General features: G+C 44.4%; 1 protein-coding gene across 9 annotated transcripts in view; it reads right to left on the reverse strand.

Moving 5' to 3' along the window:
• Window positions 1-13,911, reverse strand: part of LOC129829026 (protein shisa-6-like) — a 66,060-nt gene that overhangs the window by 12,957 nt on the left and 39,192 nt on the right. For 4 of the 9 annotated variants that reach the window (XM_055890447.1, XM_055890443.1, XM_055890442.1 and 1 more), the window contains exon 5: window positions 9,616-9,654. The exons of the other annotated variants lie outside the window; for them this stretch is intronic. In XM_055890447.1, coding sequence (XP_055746422.1) covers window positions 9,616-9,654 — 39 coding nt within the window. The remainder of the gene's footprint in view (window positions 1-9,615; window positions 9,655-13,911) is intronic. 9 annotated transcript variants of the gene reach the window in all.

Genomic DNA, 13,911 nt, shown 5'->3' on the forward strand with positions numbered 1-13,911 from the left:
TGGTCCTCACCTTCTTCCCAGGACAATTGTTACAGAACTACCCACCACCAAAGGACCAAGCAGCATGGTAGGAGGGAGCAGCAGTGGTTGGAGAGTTGGACATGGGAGGAAATCCTGGATGGCAAGGGACCCTGGGCACAGACGGGAGAGTATAGCCGTCCTAAAGAGGAGCTGGAGGCAGCTAAGGCGGAGCGGCGACGCTACGAGGAGTTGGCTCGAGGAGGCGTGCACGAGAGGCAGCCCCAGAATTGTTTTGGGGGGGGGGGGGGGGGACACGGGGAGATTGGCGGAGTCAGGTCATAGACCTGAGCCAACTCCACGTGTTTGCAGTGGGGAGAGAGTGACCGGGCAGGCACCGTGTTATACGGTGACGCGCACGGTGTCCCCAGTGCGCACTCATAGCCCGTTGCGCTACATCGCAGCTCCTCGCATCGGCCGGGCTAACGTGGGCATCGAGCCAGGATGGATGGTGCCGGCTCAGCGCATCTGGCCTCCAGTACGTCTCCTCGGCCCGGGTTATCCTGCGCCAGCCCTACGCACGGTGTCCCCGTTTCGCCAACACAGCCCAGTGCGGCCTGTTCCAGCTCCCCGCACTTGCCGGGCTACAGGGGGTATCCAGCCAGGACGAGTTGTGCAAGCTCTGCGCGCGAGACCGCCAGTGCGCCTCCACGGCCCAGTGTATCTGGTGCCTCGGCCAAGGAAGAGGCCTCCTGCATGTCTCCCCAACCCGGTGAGTCCTGTGCCTGTGCTAAGCCCTAACCCTCCCGCATGTCTCCCCAGCCTGGTGAGTCCTGTGCCTTCTCCCAGAGCCAGGCCTCCTGTGTGTCTCCCCACTACAGTAATGATCCATGGCAGGAAGCCTCCAGTGGTGATCCATAGCACGAAGCCTCCAGTGGTGATCCATGGCACGAAGCCTCCAGTGATGATCCATGGCACGAAGCCTCCAGTGGTGATCCATGGCACGAAGCCTCCAGTGGTGATCCATGGCACGAAGCCTCCAGTGGTGATCCATGGCACGAAGCCTCCAGTGGTGATACATGGCAAGAAGCCTCCAGTGGTGATACATGGCAAGAAGCCTCCAGGGGTGAGACATGGCACGGAGCTGCCAGAGTCTCCCTCCTGTCCGGAGCTGCCAGAGTCTCCCTCCTGTCCGGAGCTGCCAGAGTCTCCCTCCTGTACTCTGGGTAGTAAGATATCCCTCTAGTGGTGTGGGGGCTGTGCTTTGGCAAAGTGGGTGGGGTTATATCCTGCATGTTTGCCCCCGTCCCAGGGTATCATCGGACAGGACCACAGTGTCTCCTGACCCCAGTATTTAAGCTGCAATAGTTTATGTGTTGGGGGGCTAGGTTCAGTCTGTTATACCTGGAGTATTTTTCCTGTCTTATCCGGTGTCCTGTGTGAATTTAAGTATGCTCCCTCTAATTCTCTCTCTTTCTCTCGGAGGACCTAAGCCCTAGGACCATGCCTCAGGACTACCTGGCCTGATGACGCCTTGCTGTCCCAGTCCACCTGGTCGTGCTACTGCTCCAGTTTCAACTGTTCTGCCTGCGACTATGGAACCCTGCCCTGTTCACCGGATGTGCTACCTTGTCCCGTACCTGCTGTTTTGGACTCTCTCTACCGCACCTGCTGTTTCTAACTCTGAATGATCGGCTATGAAAAGCCAACTGACATTTACTCCTGAGGTGCTGACCTGTTGCACCCTCTACAACCACTGTGACTATTATTATCTGACCCTGCTGGTCATCTATGAATGTTTGAACGTCTTGGCCATGTACTGTTATAATCTCTACCCGGCACAGCCAGAAGAGGACTGGCCACCCCTCAGAGCCTGGTTCCTCTCTAGGTTTCATCCTTGCCACTGTGCTTCTACGTCTGCATTATTTGCTGTTTGGGGTTTTAGATTGGGTTTCTGTACAGCACTGTGTGACATCGGCTGATGTAAAAAGGGCTTTATAAATACATTTGATTGATTGATTGATTGATTGATAAAGTTTTTTTTAATGGAAAGTTTTAACATTCTCCGGAACAATTTTAGAACGACTTTAAATAGAACCATGAGGGAACCTGTAGGAAACTTTTTTGCTGAAATACTGAAATTACCACAGAAGAACGTTGTTTTTTTATTTGAGAACATTCCCAATGTCAAACCAGTTGGAGAAGGTTCCAAAAACTACCAACATGTAAATTAAATGTAACCAAGCAATTTTTTAATGAATGTAGCTGGCTTGGGGTTAGGTTAAAGGCCCAGTGTAGTCAAAAACATGACTTTTCTGTGTTTTATATATATTTCCAAACTGTGAGGTTGGAATAAAACTGTGAAATTGTGAACATGTTGATAATGCCCTTTTAGTGTAAGAGCTGTTTGAAAAGACCGCCTGAAATTTCTGCCTGTTTTAGTGGGAGTTTTGGCCTGACTGGTGACATTAATAGACAAATAAGAAAGAGAGATCCGAACCTCTCTGTCAGTAACAGCCAGTTTCCAGTTTTCCTCTCTCCACTCCCAGACAGTCCTAGCAAAACCCTTGCTTGAGAAATTGCTCTTGCTAAGAAGCATTTATTTGAAAAAATTACCATTTGATTGTTTTCAATTTTACCAAGTGAAAACAATCACAGTAAGGTACTTAATTGTTACCCAGAAATGTTTTGATTTTGAGATTAAAAAATGGCTGCATTGGACCTTTAAAGGAGGGACGGGCAAAATACGGGACGCCTGCCTATTAGCTGTATCAGTTATTGGTTCTGCCAGCTGAATGTGATAAGGAGAGAAGGAGATAAGCACGGGGACTGAGCATATAATTACACTGTATATTGATTATTCCTGATTGAGAGGTTAACCAGGTCTCCAATCTAAATTGCTAAAATAGGTATTTTGTCTGTCTGCATCTTGTGCACTTTGTCTGTTGCCAGTCATGACTGGCAGTCATGTTTTCAGCATTCCAAACAAAATGTGATGATTAACCCAGATTTATGCCGGCTTGTGTGGTTCCGTGAGGTATTTGACATCATCTCTCTTCCTGTAGGCATATATTGCATCATAGTAATATTAATCAGTATTTTCACACCTGATACAGCCTGGGATACAGCACATGTCACCCTGCATATTAACATCCAGATGGCCCAACACTGACTCACTATCCTGACATAACTTATCCTATCACACAAATCATGACATCCAGGAATATGGTGGTGATAAAACGGTGGGTAACGTCAGTGGAGATAAGTGGTAACCTTAACACGAATGCTAACCGCACTAATATGGCACAATTGGTGCATAAACACCTAGTAATGTATAGCCCACCACTAAATATCTTAGCATGACTCTCCTTCAAACTGGATGCGGCAATCTGAGCACATTGTTAAAGCTCAGGACTTAAGAATCCTTCTAAACTTCCCATTAATGTTAATGACATTCTGTGAGAACACTCCAACCTTCAGTAATGAGAACACTCCAACCCTCAGTAATGAGGACACGCCAACCTTCAGTAATGAGAACACTCCAACCCTCAGTAATGGGAACACTCCAACCTTCAGTAATGAGAACACTCCAACCCTCAGTAATGAGAACACGCCAACCCTCAGTAATAAGGACACGCCAACCCTCAGTAATGAGGACACGCCAACCTTCAGTAATGAGAACACTCCAACCCTCAGTAATGAGAACACTCCAACCTTCAGTAATGGGAACACTCCAACCCTCAGTAATGGGAACACTCCAACCCTCAGTAATGAGGACACGCCAACCTTCAGTAATGAGAACACTCCAACCCTCAGTAATGAGAACACTCCAACCCTCAGTAATGAGAACACTCCAACCCTCAGTAATGGGAACACTCCAACCCTCAGTAATGAGAACACTCCAACCCTCAGTAATGGGAACACTCCAACCCTCAGTAATGAGAACACTCCAACCCTCAGTAATGGGAACACTCCAACCCTCAGTAATGAGAACACTCCAACCCTCAGTAATGAGAACACTCCAACCCTCAGTAATGAGAACACTCCAACCCTCAGTAATGAGGACACGCCAACCTTCAGTAATGAGAACACTCCAACCCTCAGTAATGAGAACACTCCAACCTTCAGTAATGAGAACACTCCAACCCTCAGTAATGAGGACATGCCAACCCTCAGTAATGAGAACACTCCAACCCTCAGTAATGAGGACCCGCCAACCTTCAGTAATGAGAACACTCCAACCCTCAGTAATGAGAACACTCCAACCCTCAGTAATGAGAACACTCCAACCCTCAGTAATGAGAACACTCCAACCCTCAGTAATGAGAACACTCCAACCCTCAGTAATGAGAACACTCCAACCTCAGTAATGAGAACACTCCAAACCTCAGTAATGAGAACACTCCAACCCTCAGTAATGAGGACATGCCAACCTTCAGTAATGAGAACACTCTAACCCTCAGTAATGAGGACACGCCAACCTTCAGTAATGAGAACACTCCAACCCTCAGTAATGAGAACACTCCAACCCTCAGTAATGAGGACACGCCAACCTTCAGTAATGAGAACACTCCAACCCTCAGTAATGAGGACACGCCAACCTTCAGTAATGAGGACACGCCAACCTTCAGTAATGAGAACACTCCAACCCTCAGTAATGAGAACACTCCAACCCTCAGTAATGAGGACACACCAACCTTCAGTAATGAGAACACTCCAACCTTCAGTAATGAGAACACTCCAACCCTCAGTAATGGGAACACTCCAACCCTCAGTAATGAGGACACACCAACCTTCAGTAATGAGAACACTCCAACCTTCAGTAATGAGAACACTCCAACCCTTAGTAATGAGAACACTCCAACCCTCAGTAATGAGAACACTCCAACCCTCAGTAATGAGAACACTCCAACCCTCAGTAATCAGTGATCCCTTTGAAAAGAGAAAAACAGAAAACAAACAAGGTCATCAGTGAGCAGAGGGTGAGCAGCTGTGTATCTATCCCCTATCCCCTCTCCCTCCTCCCACTCAACCCAGAGATGGGTTCCCTCACACCCCCTCCAGGGCCCCTCGGGGTGCAGCAGAGTTGGCGTACGCAAACTGTTCTCCTCTCCTCCCAATAGAAGAGACCGTTCGGAAACACAGTCATCCAACAACTTCCACATTCTCAGGCAATTTGAACCCTTTCACGTAGGAATTTTAGTTTTGGGATGATTTTGGTTATCATAAGGGTACCATAATTGCCTGACTGTCTGATTATACAATTTCACTTAATATGAGTGAAAATTATAGGATGACATTTGGTGTAATTGCTCAACCCCTGCCTGATCTTTTCATTCTAAATAATGTGCAATGACATTTTCACAGATGCATCTTCCATTTATATTTCAGTATTTGAATAAACACGTGTGTATGTACATGCGCCTGTGCGAGAGGGTGTCAGACAAGGGGTCTCTCTATCCTATTGGCTTTGTTGACATCGAAACACTGCCAACACATCTACCCTGCCCTTCTCACCCCCTCTCCTCCCTCTCTTTTCCACCTCGCCGCGCCATGGGGCTGAGAGCCACTGTGGACTTGGCATTTAACAACTGACAAAGAGTGTTAACATTTAATCGCTAAATGTTAACTGCCAGCTTGACTCAGTGCGGCGGGCGGGGAGACTTTATTTTAACAATGGATGGAACTTCTTTACCGTTCTGCCTTCCGCTCATCCCAACAGTGGAAACAGCTTATTTCTGACCCAATTGTGGCACTAGTGATAATGGTTAGGAAGTTATATCTAATGCTGCTGCCTCCAAATTTAGACCTATAGAACTAATTTTAGACTCAGTGTGCTTAAGTCTCTGGGTGTTAGACTTAAGTACAGCCAGACTTTTATAGACTATAGGCTAATCATTTAGAACCTGACCTAGATTAACTGGCGGAAGACTATGCCAGCTGATGGCATAATTAAGTCAGTGGGGCAAACGTATTTTGTTTATAAGAGGTAGTCATATACAGTAGCCTACATGATGTAGAAAGTCCAGTAATATTAGCCTGTTCTAGAATGCCAGTAAGACATGACAGAATAACAGTAAGAAATGGGTGGTGTCATGTAAAAATCTTCCCAGCGTGAAATAGTTCCCAATCGTTCTGATTGTGACGTCATGTTGTTAAACTTCTCCCAGCGGGAAAATGTTCCCAGTTCAATAATTGCACGTGCGTCTCTTTATGTGGATGGCTGAGCTTGTACGGATGTCTCTCTCACACCCTCCCGTAGTGCCAAAGTCTTTGTAATCGCAAAAGATCTCTCCTCACATCAACCCTCGGGACATTGACGCGTGAGTCTGGGTGTTTATATGCTGACCTCACGCCTCAACAAGCTTCAATACTCCTGGCCACTATTGATTGGCAGATGTGTGAAGCAAATGTGCGTGCCCACAGAAGAGTTTTTCAAGGTCGAGGAAAGGTGTGAGAGAAACATCCGGGCTGCGTTTCAAACTCATAAAAGATACACCCTCGTCCACATACCCTCATTCCCTTGGGGGAATCGCCGCGGCCATATTTGTCGTCGGTCCAAATGATTAGCCAAGCAAGGGAAGTTTGCAACGTAAGCCCCTCAGCCCTCGTTTTTAATGGAGTTTGCGAGTGTACAATTATGTTCACTTCAGGGCCTGAAACACCACATAATTCAATTCGTGATGATTGTACATCCGCTAAGAAAAGTCTGCCAAAACTTAAAACCTCAACGTCAATATAGAGTCAACATACAAGTGTAAGTAAAAAACAAATGTAAATAAGTTAGAAATGGTGCTACTAATGCACAAACACGTCTCGTAAAAGTAATGATGTTTTTGTTTGGTTAGCTTTGGAAATTGTAGAAATAAAACATTTTCCTTCTTCAGAAGTTCCAGCTAGGCAGGCTAATGTTATTTAGCTAATTCATTTTCTAGCTATCATACAGTAGGCGTATATTTAAGCAATAAGGCCCGAGGGGGTGTGGTATATAGCCAGTATACCACAGCTAAGGACTGTTCTTATGCATGACGCAACGCGGAGTACCTGGATATAGCCCTTAGCCGTGGTATATTGGCCATATACCACAACCCCCTAAGGTATCTTATTGCTTTTATAAACGGGCTACAAATGTAATTAAAGCAGTAAAAATAAATGTTTTGTCATACCCGTGGAATACAGTCTGATATCCCACGGCTGTCAGCCAATCAGCATTCAGGGCTCGAACCATCCAGTTTATAACAATAATTATATATTTATTGTAAGTAGACATTCAATCATAATTAACAATAGCGCATATAAAGCACCCAAAGCTGCCTGTTGCTGAAAACACAATCATCGCAGGATGAACGAGTGACGAATTTCCGGGCAAGGGCGGTCCATTTAAAAATCATTCCTTCCTCCCTCGCCTCTTGCCCAGCAAGTGTATGCCCATCATACGTCATGATAGGTCATCAGAAGTGTCCACTTAATTTAAGGGCTGAGGGAAGAGGGTGTGTCTGTTAAGTGTTTGAAATGTAGCCCAGCATGAGCTCAGCCATCCACATATAGAGATGTGTGTGCAATTATTGAACTAGTAAAATGTTCACGCAGGGAGAAATTTTATCATCTACCAGAGTGACCCTATGTTGTCACATTATAAGATTTTTTTTTTATCTTGGATTCTAGACCTCTGAGGCCAGAGTTTCGCTGACATTTACAGAGACTTTACAGTCTCTCTAGACAACGCAGAAGATAATGATGTTCACCGCCATGTCTTGGCCTCCTCAAATCACGTGGGACCAAGAAGAATAGACAATATGTCAGGATTCAGTAAATGGAAAAAAATACCTCATCCTCATATTTTCACACCCCAACTGTTCCGTTAGAACTATACTGATCAAAAAATATAAACGCAACATGCGTACGATTTTACTGAGTTGCAGTTCATATCATTGAATGTGTTAGACCCTAATCAATGGATTTCACATGACTGGGCAGGGGCGCAGCATAGGCCCACCCACTTGGGAGCCAGGCCCACCCACTTGGGAGTCAGGCCCAGCTAATAAGAATGAGTTTATCCCCACAAAAAGGGCTTTTGACAGAAATAGTCCTTGGTTTCATCAGCTGTCTGGGTGGCTGTTCTGGTGGACATTCCTGCAGTCAGCATGCCAATTGCACGCACCCTCAAAACTTGATATCTATGGCATTGTGTTGTGTGGCAAAAGGGCACATTTTAGAGTAGCTTTTTATTGTCCCCAGCACAAGGTCCACCTGTGTAATGATCATGCTGTTTAATCAGCTTCTTGATATGCCACACCTGTCAGGTGGATGGATTATCTTGGCAAAGGAGAAATGCTCACTAACAGGGATGTAAACAAATTTGTACACGAAATTTGAGAGAAATAAGCTTTTTGTGCGTTTGGAACATTTCTGGGATCTTTTATTTCAGCTCATGAAACATAGGACCAACACTTTACATGTTGCATATATATTTTTGTTCAGTATAATAAAGTAATATCTCTCTCTGTGTAAATTATTTTTTACATACCAGCTCCCTCGTAGTCCTTCAGACTGTTGGTTGTGAGGACAGGAGAAGGGTCGTAGTGTCGCTAGCAAGGATAAGCACAGATTTATCTGATGTCTTCTTTAAGTAATAAGAAGTAACATCATTCAAAGCTGCCTTTATCCGTACCTCTAGAGACCTCCTCTTGGTATGTTGAGGACTGAAAGAGTCCAGGAGCATAGCACATACAAACAAGCATACATACATACATACATATATGGTATAGTACAGTAGCTAGGACCTGGGTATAGATAGCATTTTTATCCATTCAAACACTTAAGCTGCGCTTGGTTTAGTGGAACCAATTAGATAGTCCCGAAAGTGCCAACAATACCAATCAAGTGCGCTGGGTGAGCTAAACCAAGCACACTTAATGTATTTGAGAGAAAACACTGTTTTGACCCAGGCCTGATGGTACAGTAGGTTAGAAAAAGACACACAGTATGGGACAGCTTGGGCTTATTAAGGCACAACACGATGGAATAGAAAACCACTTTACTTGTCAGGTCAACTGCAATGAAAATCATCAAGAGATTTTCTCATTTCCATTTCCACTAAGATCATCTTATAGCCTACTAATAGTACTTAAAAAATATATTTTTACGCAATAGCTCATCTTTTGATTGCCACTTTGTGGTCAGGGGTCACTGACGACCGCTAGCCCAAGTACCACTATGGGCTAGTTGTGCTTGAGATCTTCTCTCTGGTTGATAGACCTTGCAAATCCACTGTGGGTGAATTTAATTAAGGAATTTGCTTTTTCAAAAGTTTCACAATATGTTTGAGATATTTCAATAAGACAAGATAAACTCCTAATCTTTGCAATTGACTCGACACTGATCTAGATGGTCGGCAGCGAATGTACACAAACAGACGTCACACATGATCCACCACACACAGTGACAGGAGCTAGAGGTCAAAGGTTAAAGGTCAGATAGAGGTCAAGGAGAGACACAGAACACTCAAGGTAAAAGTCACCCCTCACCACAGATATAGGATCAGATTACTTTAGCCCCAATCCTAGCCTAACTATTAGGACGTTGATATAAGCTCTGACCGTGTATCAGTGGTTAGGAGCAACCTTTACCTACTCCACACACAACAGCCATTCCTACCATGGTGGCTTTGGGAGCGGACGGGCCAATGCTTTTCACCTAGAATACAGAAGGAACCAGGCACAGTAAGTACATTTACATTTACATTTAAGTCATTTAGCAGACGCTCTTATCCAGAGCGACTTACAAATTGGTGCATTCACCTAGTAGTGGAGTGGTGGAGAGGACAGAGAGTTTACAACATATCAAACCAAGAGAGGAGAGCCAGATAGAGCAACAAAAAACAACAGCTGAAATATCAGAACATATTATATTTTTTCTTTCAAATGTCACATTTGCAAATCAAATAAAGACATGACATTGTACAGATCACTGCATATGATCACATAAGTAGAAGTTAATGCAGGGCATTTGATCAGCCCTTACTAAAGGTTATGCCACACACTCCAAGTAAAATACAGCTAACACCAGACTGAACACTACGCTACTAGATGAGGTAAAAGGAGGTAAAGATTGAAGGTTATATGAGTATAAACGAGATTAAATGTGAGGCAGAATGAAGGTTGGATGAATTACGAGAGAAGAAGGGCTGCAGGTTAAAAGGATGGCAAAGAAGGTACAGATCCAATACTAGAGGAGTAGAAAGGGGGGAGATGAAATGGAGGGATGAAAGAGACGAGAAGATGTATAAGTCAGCTGTGTTCTGTACACCATGTTACCACCGAGGCGTGTGCACACACACACACGCACACCCACCCACGCATGCACGCACACACGCATGCATGCACACACATTGTTAGGTGTGAGGGTCCAGCCATGCGAAATTTTGATCCATCATTATAGATGAACCATCAGCTCCTCATACAGGCTGCCTCCCACACAGCAACAGATACTGATATACAGAAAAAAATAAATGAAAAATTGGTTACAACCTTATTCTAAAATGTAATAAATAGGTTTATTCCCCTCATCAATCTACACAAAAAAAACATGACAAAGCAAAAACAGGTTTTTAGAAATGTTTGCTAATTTATAAAAAATTATAAACTGAAATATCACATTTACATAAGTATTCAGACCCTTTACTCAGTCCTTTGTTGAAACATCTTTGCAGGCAATTACAGCCTCGAATCTTCTGGGGTATGACGGTACAAGCTTGGCACACCTGTATTTTGGGAGTTTCTCCCATTATTCTCTGCAGATCCTCTCAAGCTCTGTCAGGTTGGATAGGGAGCGTTGCTGCACAGCTATTTTCAGGTCTCTCCAGAGATGTTTGATCGGGTTCAAGTCTGGGCTCTGGCTGGGCCACTCAAGGATATTCAGAGACTTGTCCCAAAGCCACTCCTGCATTGTCTTGGGACTGTGTGCTTAGGGTGGTTGTCCTGTTGGAAGGTGAACCTTCGCTACAGTCTGAGGTCCTGAGCGCTCTGGAGCAGGTTTTCATCAAGGATCTCTCTGTACTTTGCTTCGTTCATCTTCGCCTCGATCCTGCCGGTCCCTGCCGCTGATAAACACCCCTGCAGCATGATGCTGCAACCACCATGCTTCACTGTAGGGATGGTGCCAGGTTTTCTCCAGACGTGACACTTGGCATTCAGGCCAAAGTGTTATATCTTGTTTTCATCAGACCAGTTTTGGCAAACTCCAAGCGGGCTGTCATGTGCCTTTTACTGAGGAGTGGCTTCCGTCTGACCACTCTACCAAGGCCTGATTGGTGGAATGCTGCAGAGATAGTTGTCCTTATGGAAGGTTCTCCCATCTCCACAGAGGAACTCTGGAGCTCTATCACAGTGACCATCGGGTTCTTGGTTACCTCCCTGACCAAGGCCCTTCTCTGATTGCTCAGTTTGGCCGGGCGGCCAGCTCTAGGAAGAGTCTTGGTGGATCCAAACGTCTTCCGTTTCAGAATGATGAAGGCCATTGTGTTCTTGGGACCTTCAATGGTGTAGACATTTTTTGGTAACCTTCCCCAGATCTGTGCTTCGAAACAATTCTGTCTCGGAGCTCTACGGACAATTCCTTTGACTTCATGGCTTGATTTTTGCTCTGACATGCACTATCAACTGTGGGACCTTATATAGACAGGTGTGTGCCTTTCCAAATCATGTCCAATCAATTTAATTTACCACAGGTGGACTCCAGTCAAGTTTTAGAAACAGCTCAAGGACGATCAAACGGAAACAGGATGCACCTGAGCTCAATTTCGAGTCTCATAGCAAAAGGTCTGAATACTTATGTAAATAAGGTATTTCTGTTTTTTTGTCTTTATACATTTGCAAAAATGTGTGATGATGGGGTATTGTGTGTAGATCGCTGAGGATATTTTTTATTTAATCAATTTTAGAATAAGGCTGTAACGTAAGAAAATGTGGAAAAAGTCAAGGGGTCTGAATAGTTTCCGAATGCACTGTAGGCCTACGCTCCCCACCTCTAAATGCCTAGCAACACACACAAACAATCCCTGATTTGTTATGTAGCCTATGGTATGAATACGTTACAACACAACACAGCCCTGACCTCACTATGACCAGATACAGCCCAGAACATGTCAGCTAGTGTGTTGGTGTGCATACATGTGTGTAGAGGTGGGAAGGTACATTAATTAATAATACAGACATACAAACGCTTTAAGTGACTTGAAGCCTTGACCTAAAGATCTAATGGAACGCTATGGCCCGATGTCTAACACACTGAAATCAGTTTGAGCTGTGGAAAGCCACAGAGAGATACAGATATCCAGCATGGTAACCAAATGGTACCTATTCCCTATTGTGCACTACTTTTCACCAGAACCTTATTGGTATGGATTTACATGTAAGACATTGGCTGCGTCCCAAATAGCACTTTATTCTCTATGTAGTGACCTGGTCAAAGTAGTGCACTACATACAGTAGGTAATACATTTGGGTTGCAGATTTTGACTTACAGTATATGTACTTCCATATCTATATTTACTACATTAGAGACATTCTGTTCAATACTAAATGGATTGTATTGATTATTCCATGTATATTCGTGGCTAACTTCTGTTCATTGATAGTTTAGAAGAATGATGCCCCCTTAGGTTACATTGTTTAACAATCTGTATCCTTTGTTTCACCTATATCTGCTACTGGCAGGTAGGGAGAGATGATGTCATTCACAAGTCAATGGTCAACGGGTTCAGCTTTGGCTGACTATTTGTCTTGGGTTTTTGGGCGTATGTACACTTCAGTACAGGGAGTCTATAGCTGCACCACAACGAACCAAACAAACCCACTGGGGGGAAAAACTGATTGCAGTGGCGTCATGCACCCCAGAGATCTGAGGAGACAAAAAGTCTGTGAGGATGGCTGTGGGGTGGTCCGGAGGGAGGCTAGGCCCCCCCGACCGTAAGTTGGAGAATTTAGCATTTTTCAAACACGTGAAACAGCTTTTTCCTTCAATCTAGAGCCATAATCATAATGCTTAATTCTATTAACTCTTTTGAGCTGGCTGTATCCTGGTGGTTGTTTATTTAAAGTAACTCAATATGATTCTCTGCTTCTGCTAAAATCTTGGTAAAAGATTGAAGGGAATGTGAGACTTTTTCAGTTCATTTAGTAATTACTTGCTTTTCTAAAGTCTACCAAACTTGCCAGCAGGCATGCCAGCTAAGATAGTTAGACAAGCTAGATACTCTAACTTCCTTGATACCCTGAAATGGCTTCTTGGTAGCTAGTTATGAGGGAGGGACATTGGGGGAAAAAAAAAATAAAAAAAAAATGTAAACAGGATAAATCTGAGGAGGCACATACTTCTGTTCCCCCTTAGGGCATGAGGCCTCTGACTGGTTGAATCAACGTGGTTTCAACATCATTTCAATAAAGCAATTCAATGTGATGACGTTGAATCAACATGGAAAACTGATTGGATTTGCAAATAGTCATCAACGTAAGGGAGACATTTAGAATGATTTATATTTTTAATTCACACTAGTTGACAACTCGACCAAATGTAAATCAAAGCTAGACGCTGAAATGACGCCTGTGCCAATGGGACTGCAGTGTATGCTATTGTGACTAAAGCAACAGAGATGTCACCGCCCTGAGGGAGACCCTCAAATGGCCTACCTAGCCTGTCTACCGTCAGCGAGAGCCAATGTTTGCTAAGATTTTCATTTAGATTTGTGCTCAGGGTAAATACTTCTACAATGGCCCTGGTGTGTTACTCCAGCCTGCCTCTGCAGCAACATCCCTATAAGTCTGGTTGAATCAATGAGCTGGAGTTAGCCTGCCTGGAGGTCATTTCAAGAACAAACGTGTGGCTTTTTGCAAAACACACACAGATAAAGGACGATTGGAGAGCTAGAATAACATTAAAATGCTCCTCTCCCTC

The sequence above is a fragment of the Salvelinus fontinalis genome, chromosome 30, assembly GCF_029448725.1.
Source record: "Salvelinus fontinalis isolate EN_2023a chromosome 30, ASM2944872v1, whole genome shotgun sequence".
Taxonomy (NCBI): domain Eukaryota; kingdom Metazoa; phylum Chordata; class Actinopteri; order Salmoniformes; family Salmonidae; genus Salvelinus; species Salvelinus fontinalis.